Source organism: Streptopelia decaocto (genome assembly GCF_964273445.1).
Source record: "Streptopelia decaocto genome assembly, chromosome: Z".
In the NCBI taxonomy this organism is placed as follows: domain Eukaryota; kingdom Metazoa; phylum Chordata; class Aves; order Columbiformes; family Columbidae; genus Streptopelia; species Streptopelia decaocto.
The window spans coordinates 55,701,170-55,721,768 of NC_138657.1; the positions used below are offsets into that span (position 1 = coordinate 55,701,170).

The 20,599-nt window shown below is 41.1% G+C and overlaps 1 protein-coding gene across 5 annotated transcripts in view; it reads left to right on the forward strand.

The window, feature by feature from the left end:
- SLC38A9 (solute carrier family 38 member 9) overlaps positions 1–2,421 on the forward strand; it is a 46,013-nt gene extending 43,592 nt beyond the window's left edge. For 4 of the 5 annotated variants that reach the window (XM_082075845.1, XM_082075846.1, XM_082075847.1 and 1 more), the window contains one exon: positions 1,618–2,421. In XM_082075845.1, the coding sequence (XP_081931971.1) occupies positions 1,618–1,783 (166 nt within the window). In that variant the 3' untranslated portion in view covers positions 1,784–2,421. The remainder of the gene's footprint in view (positions 1–1,617) is intronic. The other variant, XR_014186315.1, reaches the window with a different exon arrangement.
- The last annotated feature ends 18,178 nt before the right edge of the window (positions 2,422–20,599 follow it).

Genomic DNA, 20,599 nt, shown 5'->3' on the forward strand with positions numbered 1-20,599 from the left:
TGTATTTTGTGAGGCTTACACCTTTTAAAGATGTAAATATTGAACTAGAAGTACAATCAACCAGCCCTTTTAAAGTTCTGACCAGCAGCTATCTGTAATTGTGCCTCCGTATCTGAGGTGACTGGGATGAATCCCCAAGTTTCATTGGAGCTGTCACTGAGGACCTTGCAACTATGCACATTAAAGAATACAGTGTCACTAGAGAAGTTCCTTGTTTATTGTATCGCTTCTCTCATGGTTTTGTTTTATGTTAAGGCCATTTTAAGCTATTTTGAAAGTCCATAATAAAAATCCAAGAAAGTAAGTAACTTCAAAGGGAAAACTGACGCAAAACTTACACTTCTAAATGTTATCTTAAATTTACCACGTAAAAGAAACACCTAGGATTTCTGTGATTGAGAAAGATCAATCTTATGAATTTTATTTTCTACATTTGACACTACTGTATTTGTAATCAGTGTCATTCATTCCTGGTTTGCATCTTTCCTACAACAACCAGGAGAGGGAGGTGTTTAAAAATATAGAAATCTCCAATTATAAAACCAGAATGACAGGCTTGGTTCTGACCAGTGTAGCAAAATAACTTACTTTTGCTCAGTGGTTTATCTTTGAGGGTTTTTTTCCATTTCCCTTCTTTTGTACCTCTCCTTTTAGTAATTTTTTTTTTAATATTCCAGAGGCATAGATGGTCTAGTAATTAATTCTAAATAAATGTAATGCAATACATGTATCTGTTTGCAAACTGATCCTGACCTCTGTTAATGTGTTCATACTGTACATAGTAACCAAACATTTTAAACAGTGAATTTCCAGCTGATAAATGGTCTATATACAGTCTAACTTAAGTAGTTGCTGGTTTTGTGTTGCAAACAGTTACTCTGTATTATGATATTTCCTCTGTCTAAAAGGAATGTTCAAATATTTGAAATAAAATATGTTGTTAGTTAATAATGCACATTTGGCTGCAGTATAGCTTAGTAGGTGGAAACTCACAGTAAGGGAAAAATAATGAGAAGGTTTTGGTAAGCAAGGGAGTGGTTAGAAAAAGAACAGTTAAGTATTTCACTTGCTGTGGTTGATCATGTTACCAGGAGGGCAGGCTGATCTTTTCAGAGAATGGTTTGCCAGCATCTCATAAAATAAAAATAAAAATTGCAGATTTAGGAGCATTTCTTTGCTTACATGCTTTAACATGTGTCCTCTGTGGCTGGGCTGTGATGAGATTTGCAGTTCTGACAGTAAAGGATGCCTAACAAAGGATGAACTGTCCAGTCCTTTTCTGTTGCATGTTGACAAATTGCTCCCAAAAAAGAAGAAACATGGAGTCTGAGACAGGGAGTCCATCCCCAGGAGCATCTGGGAATGTGACTGAAACCTCAGAGGCACGTCAGAGTGCAGGGGGCTGAGCAACACAGAGGGGGATAATTAAATGACAGTGAAGGAGGTGAAGGACAGTAAGGGACAGAAACTGATGTTCAGAGAGTGCATATAGTCATTGTTCGGCCAGACTGTTCATTGGTTTGAGGGGGGAAAATGACAACAAGAAATAAGAGTCTAAACAAAGCATTCTTTTTCTAATTTTCTTTTCTTCTTCCCCTCTCCCCCCACTTTCCTCAGATACTCTGGAGCAACGTGTGGTCTGGCCTTTGTATTCGTGTATCCATCCCTCATCTACGTGATCTCTCTGCATCGTGCTGGGCAGCTGACGTGGCCAGCATTGATCATTCACATCTTTATAATCCTCCTTGGACTGGCTAATCTGATTGCACAATTCCTATTGTGAAAACTCCCCTTCTCCCTGTGGCTGTCACAAGTGGTACTGTGATATTTGGCAATCGCCTTGAGCAACACTGTCACGCATGAAAACGAACAGTCCTCGATATGATCTTCTTGAGAAAAGCTGCACCTTTGAAGCAAATTCAACACGCATCTTTCAGGCACTTGATGGGAAACGTGTCTTGCTCCTCTAAAAACAGAATTTTATGAGAAGTGAAGTGGTTCAGATTTCAGTGAGGTAATTCTCCTGTTCTTATTGAACGTACATCAAAGATTAATGAAGCTCAAATATTTTAATTTTTTACAGCACACTTCTCAAAACACACAGCTTTCAGTCTCAGGCCATAGAACTCCTTTTTCCTTCAAAGGAACTGTCCTCACGTTTACTAACAAACATGCTTTCACAGTATTGTTCAATGACTGTTCGAAATGCTCTTTTGTTGCAGTTATTTTCCTGTTTTGTTTGGAAAATGAAGAAATTATTGTCTTTCCTGGGGATTTTTTTTTAGGTTAATTTATAGTCGTTTGGGTCAAAATGCACTCTTAATTTTGAATATGCTATTAAATTGTTTTGGCAAGATTTTTCCTCTAGGAAATTCCACCTAAGAGAAACAATAAACTCATGTCTCAGTGCTTTGTTCAGAACCAATATGTATCCTAGTTATTTGTGATCAGACAATGAAAAAAGTTAGGAGGATTTAAAAAAATTAGAACGAGACAATTAAAATTAGAATTCCAGGCTTGACCTCACTTCAACTCTGTTAACTCGGCTATTATGTGCATTGAAGTTGTCTTGTCATGTGTTGCATGTGGTTTTACAGATCCATGTTGGACACAATGCTCATTATGGGCTTGCTCTCTCCATTGCAGGGTCTCACTAGTCTCTTGCTGCGCTTTTCCACTCCAGTACTGTAGATGTTTTGGATGTGAGCAGAGAGACAAACCTAGTGCTCTTAAGAATTGTGAACTAAATCAAATAATTTAAGTTTTAGGTAATTCTTAACAGAAGCTGGAAGAATCTGGGAAAGTTTTTGTTGTCTTGGGTTTTGTTTTGTTTTAATTTCTGGTTTACTAGCTAAGAGGGCACACATGCGTAAGCACACAGACACCTTCCTTCACCTACCCTCTGTGATTCTGAGTCCTAACCCAAAACATGAAATAATTAAGTTACCAGACACTAGTAGGATGTCATCTTTTGTGGCTGGGCAGAAAATAAAAACTCCTCTTTGTACGGAACTTCAGTGTATTAAAATAATCAACAAATGTAGAATAATTGAAAGAGGACTCTGAGCAATGCTACAGTCCAGAGTAAGTAAAGAAGGAAAAAAGCTGGACTGATCCGATATTTGTGAAGTAGGAGTTGAGTTGGGAAAAATAATTACATTGCAGGGTTTAAGAGTTTGTATTTTCATCAGAAAGACAATGAAAAGCATAATCTAGATAATCTACCACGCTTTTCTGGGAAATGATGAGAATTTTTATAGTAACGATGTAAATCCGTTTGTTCCGTTAGGCTCCTGAAACTGTATGAAGTACACTGACTTGCACACGTGTCCTCTGATTTGTATGAAATACAAGGTCATACAGGTCTGGAATATTATCTGCAGAATATCATCATTATTTCAGATCCTCTCTTTTTTTCTTGTGCAACTTTTTGTGCCTTTAAGTTGGAATTGGAGAATACATCCATCTTATCTTCTCTATTAGAGAGAAGTATTTGCCTCGTCCTGCTCATTTTTGCTGTGTATAGTCTTATCTCACATTGCTCGGTTTCCTTATTCTCTAGGGTAAATCTTTCCACCCTTTTCACTTCCTGACAGTGAACGTGTCCTGTAGCACTGACACCGTTAGCACTGGCCAGTACATCTGCATTATAGGGACTGCGTCTGACCTCTCCCATAAAGTACTTTCTAGAATATCCGGGTAGTCATCACTGCATTTAACTTCATGGCTGCATTCCCTCAATGTTCTCAGCAGCGTATCTCACCAATTAAACCTGTTGGTTTGGTTTTTTGTTTTGTTTTTCTTTTTTATTTTTTAATATATTTTTTATTTTCCAACAAAATTTCTCTTCTTTCCATCAAATCTACAGTTCCACAACTGTAGAACGTTTCTAAACCCTCCACAGTTTTTTGATACAGAAGTACTTGGACACCAAAAGGGAAGGACAGAAGATGTAGGATTTCAAGCATCATTGGCTCATTCACATTAAGCCCTTGTACTTCCTTATTATAGATTTAGTGCTTAATTTAGGTACAAACCCTTATGAGTGCAGGTACTTCAGTTTTATTATGTCCTTCCGTGTTCCATCTGGATATGATTCCATGAGTTAAATCCTTGCCATTGAAGCAGATAGTAAAACGCTCGCTGGTTTTAGCAGAATTAAATTCTGTTAGGATCTAGCAGTTCAACAGAAATTCCCAGGTAAGACAAGAGTTCATGGTGAAATGTCTTAATGGCATCTTCTGTCTGTCTCTTTTCCAGTTGTGTAATATACAACAATCTGAGTTAATATTTAGAAGGATATTATTCTGTACCTTTCTGAAAGCCTGTTCTGCATTGCACTTAGGTTTTTGCTGCACTCTTTATTTATACAGGCCTTTAAAAATTTTAATTTTAATTATAAATTGATAAGTATTAAAGTGATAACTAATACTTCATGGCACTGTCATCACCTGAAGTACATTTTCTTATTCTTTCCTTTGCTATATACAGTTGAGATATTCACAAGGGTCAGAAGCAAGTTAGGAGTGTGTAAGTGGAATGGCATTTTCAGAGTTTTTTTTCTTTGTCAACAGTCAACATCCTAAGTTAAGTAATATTTTAAAATATTACTTTAAAATATTACTTTAAAACCGTCATGTGATTTAGAGAAAAATTAATACATGGACCAAGTGGTGTACTGTGAACTGTCATTTATTACCTTCTCATAGAAGAAAAATAATTTCTGCTGGAAGTACTGAAATTCTGTCTTTTACATTTGAGCTTTGCTGGAGTAAGCTGTGAGGTGAAATACTGTCAGCTCTGGGAATTGAGTAAGAGGTTTTCTTAACAGTACCAGGCTCTTTGTTTAGCACTGTCCCTACCTCATTCCAGTCTGAAAATTCAGCACTCCATATTACACAGTAACTCTGTGATGCAAACTGAAGTTTTCATTGCATGAGGTTCAAACAGCGGTAATCATCTGTGCTGATACCATCAAGCTAAAATCCAGATCTCAGGATACACAGGGCATTAACCCAGCGTGACCTTTAGACATTGCCAAAGCATCAGTAGCCAGGGAAATTCCCAGGAAGCTCCAGGAGCAGTTGTGGACATGCCTGTGTGGTGAAGTTGTGGACATGTCTGTGGGTGGTTACACACAGTCTGAGCACCAAAACCATGGGATTAGTTTTTCAGTGGGAGCTTTGCGATGAACAGAAGTAATTGTACTTCTAAAGACAAGAACAGATGATGGGGCTTTTACATCTGCCTTCTGCCATGATGAGAGAAAGAAATACCTTCTCCAGACAAGCTCGTAATAACCTCATTGCCTTCTGTGTAATGGCCTAGCGTCACCTGTTCCAGTTTCTTAATGGTATTGTGGCCCAGATTCTTCCTTTCAGCTTCTAGCAGTCTTCAAAATCTCTCCTGTGCTTATTATAATAGCTCTCAGTTTCCCCTTGCTCTTACCATCACTCACAGCTGCATCTGTTCCTATAAATAAGTTTTTCCCATTTTGCCTAGATTAATAAAGTTAATGTACTAAGTCCTGTAGCTCTCAAATGACCTGCAGAGCAAAAACTATCATTCAGGATTCAAACGCTGGGTCATTTAAACAGAGGAGCTCAGGGAGGACATTTTATGTAACATCTTCTTTCTTACAAGTTCAGTCTTTTGAACGCTGTGTGCAAAAGATATATAAAGGTAATGGTGCTTGTTTGCAATGCTGCACACTTTGTTGGACTGACAGGTTGCCCACCCAGCCTCCAGACTGCCTCCTTCTCCACCAGGTTTCCACACAACAGTTGGCTTTTGATTATGGAACTTTTTTTCCATAGGGTGTCAGTTTGAGAGTGCAAAGGTTGCAACAGCTTTTGGTTCCCTGTCATTGCTCAGACCTGGCATCTCCTAACTCACAGCTGGACTTTGAGCAGATGGTAATGAACACACAGGAATGTGCAGTCAGCCCTAAGGTTGCTTAAAACTCCTTTGTGGCCCATGTCCATGACTGTCTCTCCGGCATGGCTTAACAGTGGAAAGCTGAGAGGCAACAACAGTAAAACTGAATTCTGGAGGGGCTGTGGGAAGGAGGAAAGACTTCCTGCGGTAACTGAGACAGTCGAATCTTTGAACATGAGGTGATGGGTTTAAACTGAAAGAGTGGATAATCAGGCTAGACATGAGGAGGAAATTTTTTACAGTGAAGGTGGTGAAACACTGGCACAGGTTGCCCAGAGAGGTGGTAGATGCTCCATCCCTGGAGACACTCAAGGCCAGGCTGGACGGGGCTCTGAGCAACCTGATCTAGTTGAAGATCCCCCTGCTCCTGCCAGGTGGGTTGGACTAGATGACCTTTGAAGGTCCCTTCCAACCCAAACTGTTCTATGATTCTATGGTATGATACACAGTCTGCATTCCGGGAAGTCCCAGAGACTCCTGTGTGTGTACAGCCAGATCGATGCTGCCACAGCCGTGCTCTGCAGAGAAGTGGTGGTAAGGTAGGCAGGAAAGATGGTGGCCTCTGGAAAGCGTATCTTTGCCTTTCAGGATGTTTTACTCCAGAGGACAACTGCACTAATCATCTGTCACAATTATAATGGGAATAAAGGCACCTGAGGAAAAATAATGGGAAAAGAATTAGTGTTTGGTAATAGCTGGTGTCGGCTGCACCAGCAAAACAGTGTCCCTCTCACCTTCGCTGGGAAGCAGAAATTAATTTCCATGTGCAGTTCATGAAATTTAGAGGCTGTCTTCCATAAAGAAAATGCTATTTTAGCAGAGCTCTCAGAGACTTCAAAATAGGAAGTAAAATATTAATGATATGCAAAGCACCAATATGTTTGGTTTAGCTCATTGTACCATGATGGGGTACAACATTGGAGTACAGTGTCAGCTTTTCCCTCTGAGTTGGTATTCTGTGAAGTTGGAGTCATGATCAGCATATTTAATTTGTTCTGCAGTTGAGAACACACATTAAACTTCTCTTGGAAGGGAACAGGACTCAACTTGCCAGATCCTCTCTAACTCTCGCTCCTGTAATTTCAGATGGTGGAACCAGTGCGATGAAACTTTTGCTCTGTGGTTTGTATTTCCAAACACCAACTAATCTGAGCAGGGCAGGAAGGGTCTCTTTCTGTTTTAAGGTTTATCTCCTTGTGGCTTTTCCCATGTACCTCCTTTTTGTAATCCTGAAGTAGATTAAACAATCAGATAAAAAATGCAGCTTTATATGAAATATTTTTGGTCCCTTCTTAATATGTTTATATTGCAGCTTGGCTAAATCTCATTGAATTATTTCCAATAGCCCAAAGACTGTTTAAAAACTGCTGTCCATGTGTTTCTTTTCATCATTGTTTGAATGGTCTTTTTTCAGTTCCATGGACCTTGTTCACTTCTGACATTTCATTAAACTGTTAGAGGAAGTTGAGATTAGTCAGGTCATTTCAAATCAACACAGCAAAGTCATTCAGCTGCAATATGAGGGGAGGAGAAATGCCTACACATTGAGTTCCAGGCTAGATACTAAATGCCACACCAAAAAGAGACATTGTCCCCACTGCCCAGCTGGCTTCATCTCTTAGAGCAAAAGGAGATTGTATTACGAAATTACCACAGGGCATTCAAATTACAGGCCGGTTATGGGAGGAGAGGGGAGGCTCTTTTGCTTTGAAGCTGGGTTTTTTTGCTATTTATCTCTTCAGTGAGTATCCAGTTCTTTGCATACAGATGTGGAATAAGAGCCCAGGTCATGATACCAAGTTATTATAAGCAAACTCAGGGACATGCCTTAACCTTCCAGCGTAAAAGATCAAGAGGTCTGGGCCGGTACAGGGTGGCAGAGGCAGTGAAGATGGTTCCTGCTGATCCTTTGTGCTGGATTTGTGGGTTTGGGATTTGGGAGAGCTCATGTTCACTGCACCTATTCTGTAGAAGCACAACACTCTTTACTAAGGGAAGGCTGAACCTCACCTATCCTGTCTGCAGTCCTTGGGCTTGAGAGAGAGGATTTGCATAACTAAAGTCCTTTGTTATGGAAATACAGCTGCTATTTAGGGTGCAGCCAGATTGACAACAATGGGCAAAAGATCCTGTCCTGCCTCTGTGCAAGTTACCATGAGCAGTCCACTCTCCCCCAGGAAGCTGCTGGTTTCTTCCCAATACTAGATTTATTCAGTTCTGGAAATCATTTCACATTTCACCAACTCCCTAACTATTCTTACAGTGGTGATTCAGGTTGAAGTGTTATCTTGTCTCTTGGTATGTCATACACCAAAGGAGTGAGAAGTTAGGGGTAACCTCTGACAGCTAAACTCCAGTTAGTTGTGATTTCGTCTCTGAATAATTAATTGGGATATTGAAGGTGTAACAAAATTTGCTAGTCTTAATGCTTGGGGGGGAGATTGGATTTTTTTTTTTTTTAAGCTAACTGAAATCTTGTCTAAACCAATATTGTGCCATAAAAACAGTGAGCTGCGATTGTATGTGCTGTTCCTGCTCCTACTCCAACAGAAGAAAACAAGTTTAGTTAAAGGAAAACAGAAAGGCGACAGTCTTTGCACTCTGAGTGCACTTGTTCACACTGCTGCCAGCACCTATTTTCTGCAGGCAGCCAGCTTCCCCATCATAGCAATTGCAATAAATGATGGGCTAGAGCTCCTCCAGAAATAAACTCGTACCTAAAGATGCGCCGTTTTTCATTCCTTTCCTGTCTGTTTCGTAGATCTCAGATGCCCCAATGAGCCCCTTTCAGACAGGTTTGTTCACCTGATTTGCACCTTGGTAATAAGTTGCCATTTAGTGGCATCAAAGGAGTATGTAGTGACCACAGGCTCCCACACCTTCCCTCAGAGCTTACAACACAGTCCCAGTTCTTTCCACAGTGAAATCTGCCCTCAATCCCCATCTGCACTGGAATGTCTATACTTACCTCGGAGGCCAAACTGCAAGTAAACTTCAACCATTGGGTAAACTTGTTAAAAACCTGGCTTCTATGGTTTTATTGTGAGGGCACCACAGAGTTTTCTTTAGCACATGACTGAGTCTTTTACCTTCATCCCATGTGTTTATACAGGGAAAATCTGGCCATTGGAGAGGAGAATGTTTTAACATTGTGTATTCTTCCCAGTGCACCCTGACTAAAGTGGGTCTCTTAAAAATTAATCTGATAAAATGATCTTCTGTGTTTGATCGGAGATAGCAGCAAAGCAACCCCACTTTATCCAGTATGTGAAGTGTCTGGAAAAAAAATGCTGAAAAGTATGATCCATAAGAAAGACAATTACAGAAAGAGAAGCTTTAAAAGTCATCAAAACGCACATAAAATTTTCTGGCAAAGGCAGCCTAGACCTCTGGCTTATTTGGGCCAGCTGCCATCAGTAGGAATCTTTCCCTTTGCTTTCAATGGGCACTGATTCAGGCCTTGGAGAAATTGCTCTTGAAAAGATTTTGGCAGTTAGCGGAAGATTCCACCAGAAACAGCGGGACTTTGCTTTCCACGCAAGGAGCTGGGTATTCTTCAGCAGCTGTTACTTAGGTGCCACCAGACCTGCATCACAGTTTACATGCGGTATTGTTGAGTGTGATATAACAGGCTTACATTTAAAAACTCTCTGAAAAGCTGAGTACCAAATTTCAGCAGGAAGCACAATCTGAATTTTTAATGTTTCCGGGCAGGTTTTTTTTGTGGAGTAAAAACTCATACAGGAAAAAACAGAATACTTTTGAAGTACCCTCAGTTGGGTATTTCATCCCAGGGTGAATCTTGCTTTTCTTTCACTCCTTGGGCAAAAATTCACAACCAGTCTGGGATTTGTGTGTAGTTGCAGTGTTGCTCCCCTGTGTACTTTTTCTTTGCTTCTTAGTTATTTGTCAGCAGTGTTTCTCCATGGAATATTTTATAGCACCTGAACCACATGGAAAGTATGCACCAAGCTGAACCCGCTAAATTTGGTGAATTATCCGTTGTGTGTAGATACTCTCATGTATTTCTAGGGAAGAAAAAACACTAAGGGCCCTCTGTCCTCTTCAAAAGCACTTCTAAGGAATGGTCTCAGGGCTTTAAAAGATCCTCCGTTTTCTAAGTGCTGTGTGAATTTCCATGCAGCTCACTACCTTCATTACTGACTAGAGCCACAAACCTCAAGCCAACAGACAGCTGGAGGGAAGCTGTGAACTTTTTTGACCACATTTATTTTAAAATGTTAAGCCAAATTACATATAAAGTCACGGAAGACTCAGAACTCAGTTTTCTGCTGTGTGCTTCTCCATCAGCCCCACCACTTGTCTGTTGTATCACGCTGCTTTTTAGAGAAACTGATCCAGTTTTGCTTCACCTAACTACCGAGTGTCCCTGTTCTGGCAGTCCCAATGACCGTTTTTCTTCAGCAGATTAATAAATAGTTGTGTAGTCCATCAGGTGTCTCTGTGTCAAGTTCTCTGGTGAGCAGGCTGCAGAGGCTCAGGTACAATATTTTGGGGATCTAGAGGCCTAAGCACTCACACTCTGGTGCTGACCTGTTTAGAGAGGGCACCACTGGGTATGCCTGACACACAAATAATGTGCATCTGTCTGCTGTGCTTGAACGCCTGACGTACACACTGCACCTTTTTGTCCTGAAGTTTGCCCATGCTGGGCTGCGATCAGTTGCATCACACAGCCACCTGGACACCCAGCCCACCAAGGGGATGAGTGTGTGACAACAGTCGACCTGACAGCCTGGCTCCCAGGAATAATAACACGTCGCAGTTCTAGCTCTGAGGATTTCGATACTGTGTGATGTATTAGCCATGATGGTGTGAGTGAGTTCAAGAGGTGTGTTTTGCACTGGCGGTACAGGGAGGGAGCAGCTGGACGGGCTGGTGTAACATGGGCACACACAGACACAGCTGCTCCACGCTGGGCCCAGTTTCCAGCCATTCCCACCCCAGGGGGTGCCCTCCAGACAGTAAATACATCAGCACCGCTAAGCCTGGTGTATCTCTGCAGACTGCTTTGCTGTTCTTACTGCAGGAACTTTAGAAGGGGATAAAATGATGCCTTACTGAGCACACCAAAACTATAGAAGAAATAATAGGGAATTAATAAAAAAATGGCAGGCAATGGCAAAAGCTACCTCAGGACAGGTGCAGTTCCAGCCAGAAAGCTAGAGATGCAGAGACAGAGGAAAGCATTGTGTCATTATTTCTATCTTTTTACTATTCACAGCAGTATTAGTATGATACTCCCAAGCTTCACCAAGCTCTCACTTCAGCCAGATATTCAAAAGCAGTCAGCCAGATATCCCAAAGCACGACATACTCCCATGGAGTCAGGTCAGAACTATAAAGCTGTAAATGAATGACCTCAGCACCGGAGAGCTGAATTTCTTGGAAAAAAAACTGTGCAAGTGGGGCAAACATGCAAATCCAACACATGCTGTGCTGGTGTACCTGATGCAAAAGCCTATGCAAACTCTTAATGTTCTGTATTAGACTATAAACCTTATGATGCAAATGGAGTATGTTACTTACGAACCTGTAGGCAATATGATACGAAAAGTCACTCTCCTTAATAAATTATTTCTATGGTTTTAAAGGTTTGGGTCTTTGACAACATATGTTTTTGCTTGCTAATGCTAATGAATCCCTCTTGGAGGAGATAGATTCTGTTGCCTGGCCCTCCTCACAACTCATAAGGCCAACATAGCATTAAATAAACTGAAACTATTTGAACTTTGTAGACTTTTTCTGCTGTGAAACAACTATTATGGAAATGGCATTTAAGAGTGTGTCTTTTTTTTTTTTTTTTTGCCTTTAAGAGTTTTGGAGTAGTCCTTCTTTTTCAGTTTCAAGATGACCAAATTGTTCCAGTAATTTCTGATCTCCCTGCCAGTTTATTATTAGTGCAACTGGCTACAAACCAGCTGACTGATGTCAGTCTCATAATAAAGAATGACAAAGCTAGACAAGGGTCCCATGAGAAACTGAAGGAGGATCAAACACAATTGTAAATCTGTGCAAGAGACTACAAGGTCTCTGGCAAAATTTTTATTGCTTTTTATAGCACTACTTATTCAACAGGTTTTCTTTTACTTTCCTGGGTGTGTGTATGTGGCATTGTTCTCTGTTTTTTTGTTTAGTTGTTGGTGATTCTTTTAATATGTCATGTAATGGAGTACACTAATATTCCTATTTAATGTGAGTGCATAACTCTTCATTTAATACGACTCATGAATATATCCCACAAGGTAGAACATCCCTAATTATTTGCTGTATTGCCAACTGCAGTCTGAGGTTTGCATCTTGCAGTTATGTAAATGAATCGTAATTGTGAAGAAAAGCCATGTTTTCCAAGGCTGCAATGGCAGTTTTTCCAGCTATTGTGTGCACAGGAATGTGGCTGCACACACCTAGAGATCTCCAGACATAGTAAAGCTTATGGATCCTGTCAGCTGCAGAACAAAAAATGAAGTGTTAGTATAAAATCCACCCATGTTCTTCCCTCATCTTTCAGTAGCTCTGTTCTCAACTAAGCCTTAGATGGTTTTGCAACTAAATTTTTAAGAGTGGTGTTGTAGAAAGGTCATTGCATAAAACCAGACAATTGCAAGAAGTCTATCTGGATTATTTCAAACAGGACTAAAACAGATTATAATCTGGTTTTCCTGGGCTTCTCAGCAGTAGGTTAAAAAAAGATGCCAGGTTTAGGTTGCTCTTCATTACATTGTCTAATTTTTACTGCCGTGCTGTTCAGGATGGGTTCTTAGAGGGAGAGTTATATCCCCAAGAGTAAGATTTGTGGAAAACATCATTGCTAAAAAATGAACTGTGATGTAGCCAGCAAGAATGCTGTAGCAGAGGAAATGCTAGAGGAAATGCTGTAAGGCGTTATTCACCTCAGTCTGAGTTGCTGGGATATGGTGTGTCACTCTTCTCATTGTAACTAAGAAAAGCTGTTGTGTTTTCCATATTTACATACCAAGTCCGTTCAGGGATCAAGCTGTATTTACCTGAGCTGTCTCTGGGATCCTGTACAACATACTCTGCAGATCAGGACCTCTCCACAAGAGACATCTGGACTTCTGCATTCAAAAAAAAGAAGTGTTTTGAAGAAAATTTGAGTCTCAACAACTGTTTTAATCTCATTTTCCATTGCCTGAACTGTATCTTTACTGTAATCTGTGGTACTCTGCTGGTGATAAAAAGTTTCCAACCTTCAGGCAATATGAATATGTAAAGCATTCCAGCAGATTCAAATACCATCTTGCCTCACTGCAAATCTACAAAGGTGGTTTTCCAGCACACATTAGGCAACACCTAACCTTTGAAAAACTCACTCCATTTCAGCAGACAAGTAATGTGCTCTGGGAAAAATTCAAACTTGACTCCTTCAAGCCAGACTATCAATTCAATTAAATTGCCTTTAGGATACCGTTTCTTATTTCCAGATTTCCACATGGTATGAAACAGTAACATTTACAGAGGGCAAAAGTTTTACTAGGAAGGCACATAGAGCCTCATGATGTCTTTTGTTCAAGGAAACCATCAGTACATTAAAAGGAAAGAAAAAAAAAAGAAAAAGAATGAAAACAAAGGAAAGATGTTTTTGCTATTCTTTCTTCATATTTGTGATGGCATCTAATGATTAGAGAAGGCCTCAAGTTTTTTATTGCAGCCTGGTTTCTTGCTTTTTGCAGTTTCAACAGATTTGGATATGATCATTTCAGTCCAAGCTCTACGTTGTTAATTCTTTATTATTGCCCTTTCTCCTAGTTGCTTTACAAGCTGCAGTGAATGCCTTATAGGCAGGTCAAGATTTCCCACAGGCTGAAATGCATCTCTTTAGCAGTAAGACCCACGACAGAAAAAACAGGAGAACCAAGATAAATCCCTATGGAGGATTACTGCAGGGTTTGTGGAGTAGGCAAGTTCTCTTGCTGCCTGGCATCAGTGAATCCCTTCATGTCTGTATTGGTAAGGCCGGTACTTGTCATTCTCTCCACTTCACCTTCCTCCCCACCACTTTCCATGGTTTCCCGTGCCTCCAAGAGCTTGTCAAACACATAGTGCGAGGAGGATCCACAGGTGAGGTCATTTAGCATTATGACAAAATATCACATGAGGTACCAAAAGAAAGAGAAAACAACTATAGAGTAATTCTCCCTTCTGGCGTCCTGTTCTCTTTCCTTAACTTACAGTCCAGGTCCTCGGAGATAAATGTTAATGGAACTGAAAATTGTGGTAACAGCTGGAAGGGCACAGAAGTGCAGAAGGTGACTGCCCATCTTTATACATGGTCATCAGGTCAGAGATGAATTAGACCCTACCATCCGTAAGAGGGAACTGATGACTACAAGGAATTGGGACATTTGTTTTACATCTGTTTGTAATGACAGAAGCTCCAGCAGCACAGTGGTCTCCTAACTCTGAACTGGGGCAGTGGTTCAATACTGACTCAGAGAGAAGTGTGCCAGCAGCACCACTGAATGCGCATTACATATAATACAGCAGGAAATCTGGACAGCAACTTGTTATAATGCTGTATTGGAAATGCATGAGTCACTGTGTTTCTGGAATCTGAACCTTTCTCAGCGTGTTTTTGTGCTAGATGCCCTGTCATGTTGTTGGAGAAAGCCTGAAGGACCAATCCTAGGATCTTCGTATTAGAATACTTTAATCCTCTCTGTCATCTTTCTTCCTGTTTCAAAAAAAAAAAACAAACCCAGAATGCATCAACTATTTCCTTCCATTGTAAAATATTATTTAAAACACTTTTGTAATTGACACTAATCTTCTCCTTTATGAGAGCAACACACTGAGCATTTCACCTCAGCTGCTGCTTCACACCACCGTGCATACAGTACACTGTCACCATTGTTTTCAAAACGTTTCTTACAAGACTGAACACAACACTGCCAAAATCAGGTATGTGCTGTGCGTTAACTAAACATGCCAGGGTCGCCTCTGCATTTCTTTGGCTTCCTCCCTCCTCTTCTCCCACCCACAGTTGTCTCTGTCTCCAGAGCTGCACCCCTGTCTCTGCAGGCTTAGGATCCAAGTACCGCTCTGAACCGCACTGGTGGCAGAAGGTCCCTCCCTCTAACAATTGTCACGATTTCTCTACAACACTTTGGCTTTTTTCCTACTTCTTACACTAAAATCCAGTGTTGTGCTGAATTACAACTAAAATGGTTTTATTTAATCTGATAACAGGATTCACACACACACACAGACACACTTTTTAATGAGACATTTAAATACAGGTGTATTCCAAATGATCAAAGTGCAAGAAAAATCAATAACATGGTTGTGCTAGAAGCAGGCTGCAGAAGAAAGAGAAGCTTCTCATCTTGCAAACAATTATATATGTTGGATTGAGCATTTGAGCCAACAAGTCTCAGCAAAGATGAGTAAGATCAAAGAAATGCATTTAGGAAGGGTCGGGGCTGAAGACTGACAGCTCAGTGATGATGTCCATCCTGAGTCTGATTCATAAAGTCTTTGCTGCCTAATGGGCTTTTTAGATACCAGCACCTAGGCTGTTCACAGTGCCTGGGAGCCAGCCCTGCAGGCATCTACAGCCTTCCCTGGAATCACAGCAGTGCCCAGAGCCAACCTCACTGATGAGAGGAGGAAGATGCAAAACACTGGGGTTCCCCATCCTTGTCACCTGCTGATCCTGGTCAAGCAGGAATAGCCAGAGCAGGCCCAGCTGTCCCTGAAACCAGCCAGGAGGCAGAGGGGTTCTGTCCTGCCCACCTCGGAGTAAAAGCACACAGCTGGGAAAGGGGAGATTTGGGAAGCTGAGTTCCCCATTGTTTTCCAGAACGCACGTGGAGCACACTTACAGCAAAAGCTATTATACAATCTCTCAGAGATCTTCCTAATTGCCTTACAGAACCATTTCTCTCCATTGTATTTAAATGTGATAAAGTCAAGCAAGTTCTTTACCATATAGAGTTGATGTCAGCTTTTTAAACAGGTCTGGTTTGTTTTGTTTTTGGGGTTTTTATTTCATAAAACTAGTTAATTTTCTTTTAAACAAGGATAGTACAAACAATTCAATAAAAACAAACCATGCCATGGACGTAGTTAGCAGATATGATATTAAGATTGCATTGCATCACACACATGTCACTTTTTAACAGGGTCCAACGTGTTTTGTAGACCTGCCTTTATCTGCTGGTATGATGTTGCCTCACTTCTGCTTATAGCTTTTACAGTAGGAGCAGAGAAACACAGTAGTGAAATGCCACTCAAAATTTATATGTCACTTATATTGACTCACAGGAACAATTTTTTTAGGACAGCAGGTAACTGGGCAATAAAAACCATGTTCAGTCCTGGGTACCTCTGCCAACCTGCCATGGCTGCTCCAACTAAGTTAATTTATCACACGCTTCACGGGCTCTTAAGCAAAACAAAGATCAGGTTAATGATAAATGACTGCAGCACATACCCTCTGCCAACTGCTGAGTCTGGGATGGGATACTCCCCGGTTAGCTATTTTTAGCAACTGCATGGCCTTTTTATGCCTCTTAATTGCTTTAGTCATAAAAAGTATGTATGCCGCAAGCAGATTTTGCCCTAGTGATTTGTGCAAGGATTCTATGATGAGGCTGCTCTGCTCTTGTATTTGCTTCCAGGAAACCAATGCTGCACCAGTAGCAGTCACACTGGTGATTTATACTCGTGTGGGTCTGCATCATTTGTCTGTCTTCTGTAAGCTGCTCTTTACAAGTGCAACCACCCTAGCTGTCATTGCTGATGTTTCTGCCCTGGTACCTTAGTGGATCTTATCTGAAATAATTTGGGTTTATATCTGCAAGTGAGCAGCTGTGCGCACCCTATGTGCAGATAAACAAAACTCCTATCTCAGCCTGATAATAGGTTGTTATTTGTGAATTTTATAATAATTGCATTGGAGAAAGGAATTAATTAAATCTGTGTCCTGCATCTATACCCATGACAGCAGTGTCTGAGTCCTTTGCCCTTTCTTTGGTGTTTATGTTCACAGTATCTACCTGCAGCACAGCAGCACTACCTTCCTTCCCCACCTGGCAGAAAGGATGGAATGGGGCACAGGGCGTACATTAGCTCAGCGCTTGCATTCCACTTCAAGCCCCAGCTCCTTGAAAGCCCACACCACCTGGTTGTTGACTCACACTCTGACGCAAGCCCCTGTGTGCACCAGGAAGGGAAACTAAACAACACTGCAATGCCTTTTGTGCCTGAAAACAAACCCTCCGCCCTCCCAGACACCACCACTTAACCCTATAGCATTGCACATTCAAGTCTGTACTCCTCTGACATGGCTAAAAAATATGGACCAAGCTGGAGGGACATAAGCCATTCTTCCAGGGCTCCCTGGAAATCTGGAGGAGTGTTCATACCTGCACAGATACACTCTTCTCCCTCACTTCAGGCTAATACAAAGCACAACAAAGATCAGTGTTATGTTATCCATTAGTCTTGTATTAGGAACTTGGGGGCATCATCCCAAGTTTTCTTCTTCATTTCACAACATCTGTAGGTATTAGTTTCTTCAGTATGTTTGTGTTCCCTTCTGAATGTTTTCAAAAGCTGGAAAGTTAAAATAACATGGAGTGGTTTTAGTGCAGTGCTCCACACATTGTTTCTATCATGTGATAATTGCTTAACTGCGGTACACTTCAGCAGCACAATTTATTACAAACCTTGGAAGTCATTTCAGGAGCCCAAGGACCTCATGGACCTTGGACCAAGTTTCAGCAAGCTGCTCAGATGTGCAGTCACTAGGCAGATGTCTGGAAACGTGTTCTTGCACATTCATCTGCTAACACAAACGTCCCAACGCAAGCATTAGCACTCAAGAGCATTATGTGGATTTTAAACAATCCCTGGAAGAGCTGGGTCCCATAAAAGTTATTCTGACAGATATAATCCTTCTCCTCTCCTTTGCCAAGTGCTTGCTCTGACTACAGGAGCCAGAGCACATCAAGTGAGACTCCTGCTTGCTTCCATTGCTTCTGGTGCTCCAGACACTGTAACATCCCTGCCCAGTGCTGACTTCACTCTCATTTTTATTGTTATTATTCTAGCTGGGAAAGAAGCAGCTACGTGGAAGGGAAAGATAAAACAGGAGATAAGAGCATATTTTTATGCTTTCATCTGTGCAGATGACTCATATGGGACAGGTTTATTCCTTGCCTCTCTTGGGATTAATGCCTCAGGGAGAACAGCAGCAAAATTAAGGCTCTTTTTGCTGTTCTGGAAAATAATCCTTTCTTTCACACCGTTCCGTGAGGTCCTTGAGGCAATGGCTGTGTGCACAGCACATCACACAATTGGCTCCAATCTTACTAGGGCCTCTCAGTATTAGTGTAATAAAAGTAAACACCAAGTGGTCAGAGATTAATTATTATCTGGACATTCTGTGCTCTGGCAATAGATGACAGGAGCCACTGACTTGTACCTTAAGGCACTGAATCTGCTGTTGGCACGAGGGCGAATCCATGTAAACGGACAAGACAGCACAGTGAAATCCCACGTTTCCTGCTCAGCGTGTAGGACACAAACTAAGAGAACGTGATCTCAGGAACTGTACGCTCTGTATGGTGGAGCAGCTCCAGCTGTGGCTTTTTGTGTCCAACTCTGATGACTGTTTCAAGGAGTCAAGTACTGTTTTATAGAAGATGGAGAGGCAAAAGCTTTCATTAGATGTTTGTATTAAGACCCACATCCTCACGTAATTATTTGAAGAGCAATTCTAAATAATTCATGTTTCAATTAGATGTTAATTTAATCTCCCCCACCCTTAATTTTGTTTCGAGCAGGAACTGACCCTGATCATGCTCTGTGACGCAAGAAATAAACTTGCTTCACAATCAATACTGAAGTGGGGTTTTTTTGCCTTACTTGATTCTGCCAGCTTGAGGGTTTTGGTGACATTTTGCCTATTGTTATTTCACTTTCAAAGCCCCCTCATAATTTATTTTTGTAGTTGCAATTATTTATGTGCTAGGCTATTGTAACAGCATTATATCAGTGCAGGAAGATGTTTCCAAGGTTGAATTTTATCCAATATACTTATAATGTCTTAAGAAAACAACAACAATAAACTTGTGAATAAATTCCTTCGAATCTTTGGCACTGGAAAAGAAAAATGACAAATTTGTGGAGCTCAAACAAAAGCAACATTGACAACTGTAATGCATAATACTGTAACTAAGAATGTTGGAAATGGCCTCCTACAAACATATTTCCATAGCCATTCTGGTTGTATTAGCTTTGCCTTCACTTTGGAGTGCAGTTTTGGCTGAAGATGACTTACGAGTATTGCAGTAACATCTGGAGGCTCAGCTCACTGTGTTAGGAAATCCACAGGGTAAGGGACTGTTGCTGTTCTCAAGACATTTCAACCCAAATGAGCAGGACATGTGGGACTGAAGGGGCAGCAGTCAGACGGTTCACGCACGTAGCAGGAGCATGAGAATTCATCCAGGAAAAAAAATCAGATCTACTTTTTGCCACATCTTTCTGCATCTGTCTTTTCCTATGCTGTACTTCTAGTGGTGCTTCTCCTGGTATCCGAGCTGTCTTGGAGTAGCAGAGGACTGTGAGCTGCTGCCTGGCAATGGATTCAGTGTAGACGGCTGCCTGTTTAACGCACGGGGTGTCCCCCAGCAGGGACAGGCAGCATGAGCAGAGACCTCAGCTGCTGCACGCCGAGCGCACCGTGCTGATTAGCCAGGGAAGCACATGGAGACGGACCTGGAAGAGGTACAATGACACACAGTTTCCTTCAAGTTTATCTTTTATCTCTTGAAGGGGCGATGTGGATATCCAAATACATATGTAACCAGGCACAGTTACTGCTTCAGGTGTGAGGTGGGTCAAAGCTGGGTATCTTCAATGCATCATTGGCAAGTTCTTCACTGCGTTCTTCACTGTTGAAGTTCATCTGCTGCGATTCCTACCGCTGCCAGAGTTACCTGTTTTGCTAGCTGGTTTGACTGGAAAGCATGACCAAGAAGGGAAGAAAAGAGGGGAAATCGTAAGCCAGAGGACACAAATTCCGCAGCCCCTAAATCTCTCCAACTTGCAATAATCATAAGACTTTTTAAATAAATGTTCACTCAGCCATTAACATTTTGTGAGTGCCCTTGAGACATTCTTTCTTTCAGAATCTATTATTGCTTCAGAGCAATATCTGTAATTGAAACAAATAATAAAATTCAATAAAGAGCAAACAGGGACAGTTTCTTAGCCTTAAAGTCAACTGGTAGAGCATCGCTGATGTCCATACAGCTGCATGTTCTTCCTGTGAAAAACAGCGTGGCTGAATGCAGAATTGCCATGGGGAGTGCTCCCTGGCCTGTGCTGGTTAGTGCTGAACAGCACCATTTGTCAGCTAACAAACAAACTGTATGGACAATCACGTGCCAGTACCTGTGCTGACTCCTCTTAATTAACTTGTGTAGACGAAGCCCGAAGTGTTTTTTCTACAACATGCTATATGGTCTTCTGAGTCTTTATGATACATGCTATTAAATACATATAAACAAGGCTATATACTTGGGGTTTAATGCATTTTCATTCATTACATGGACATGAATATTAAATTTATGTTATTATGCTGTCTGGTGTTGTCTGCTTGATTCTT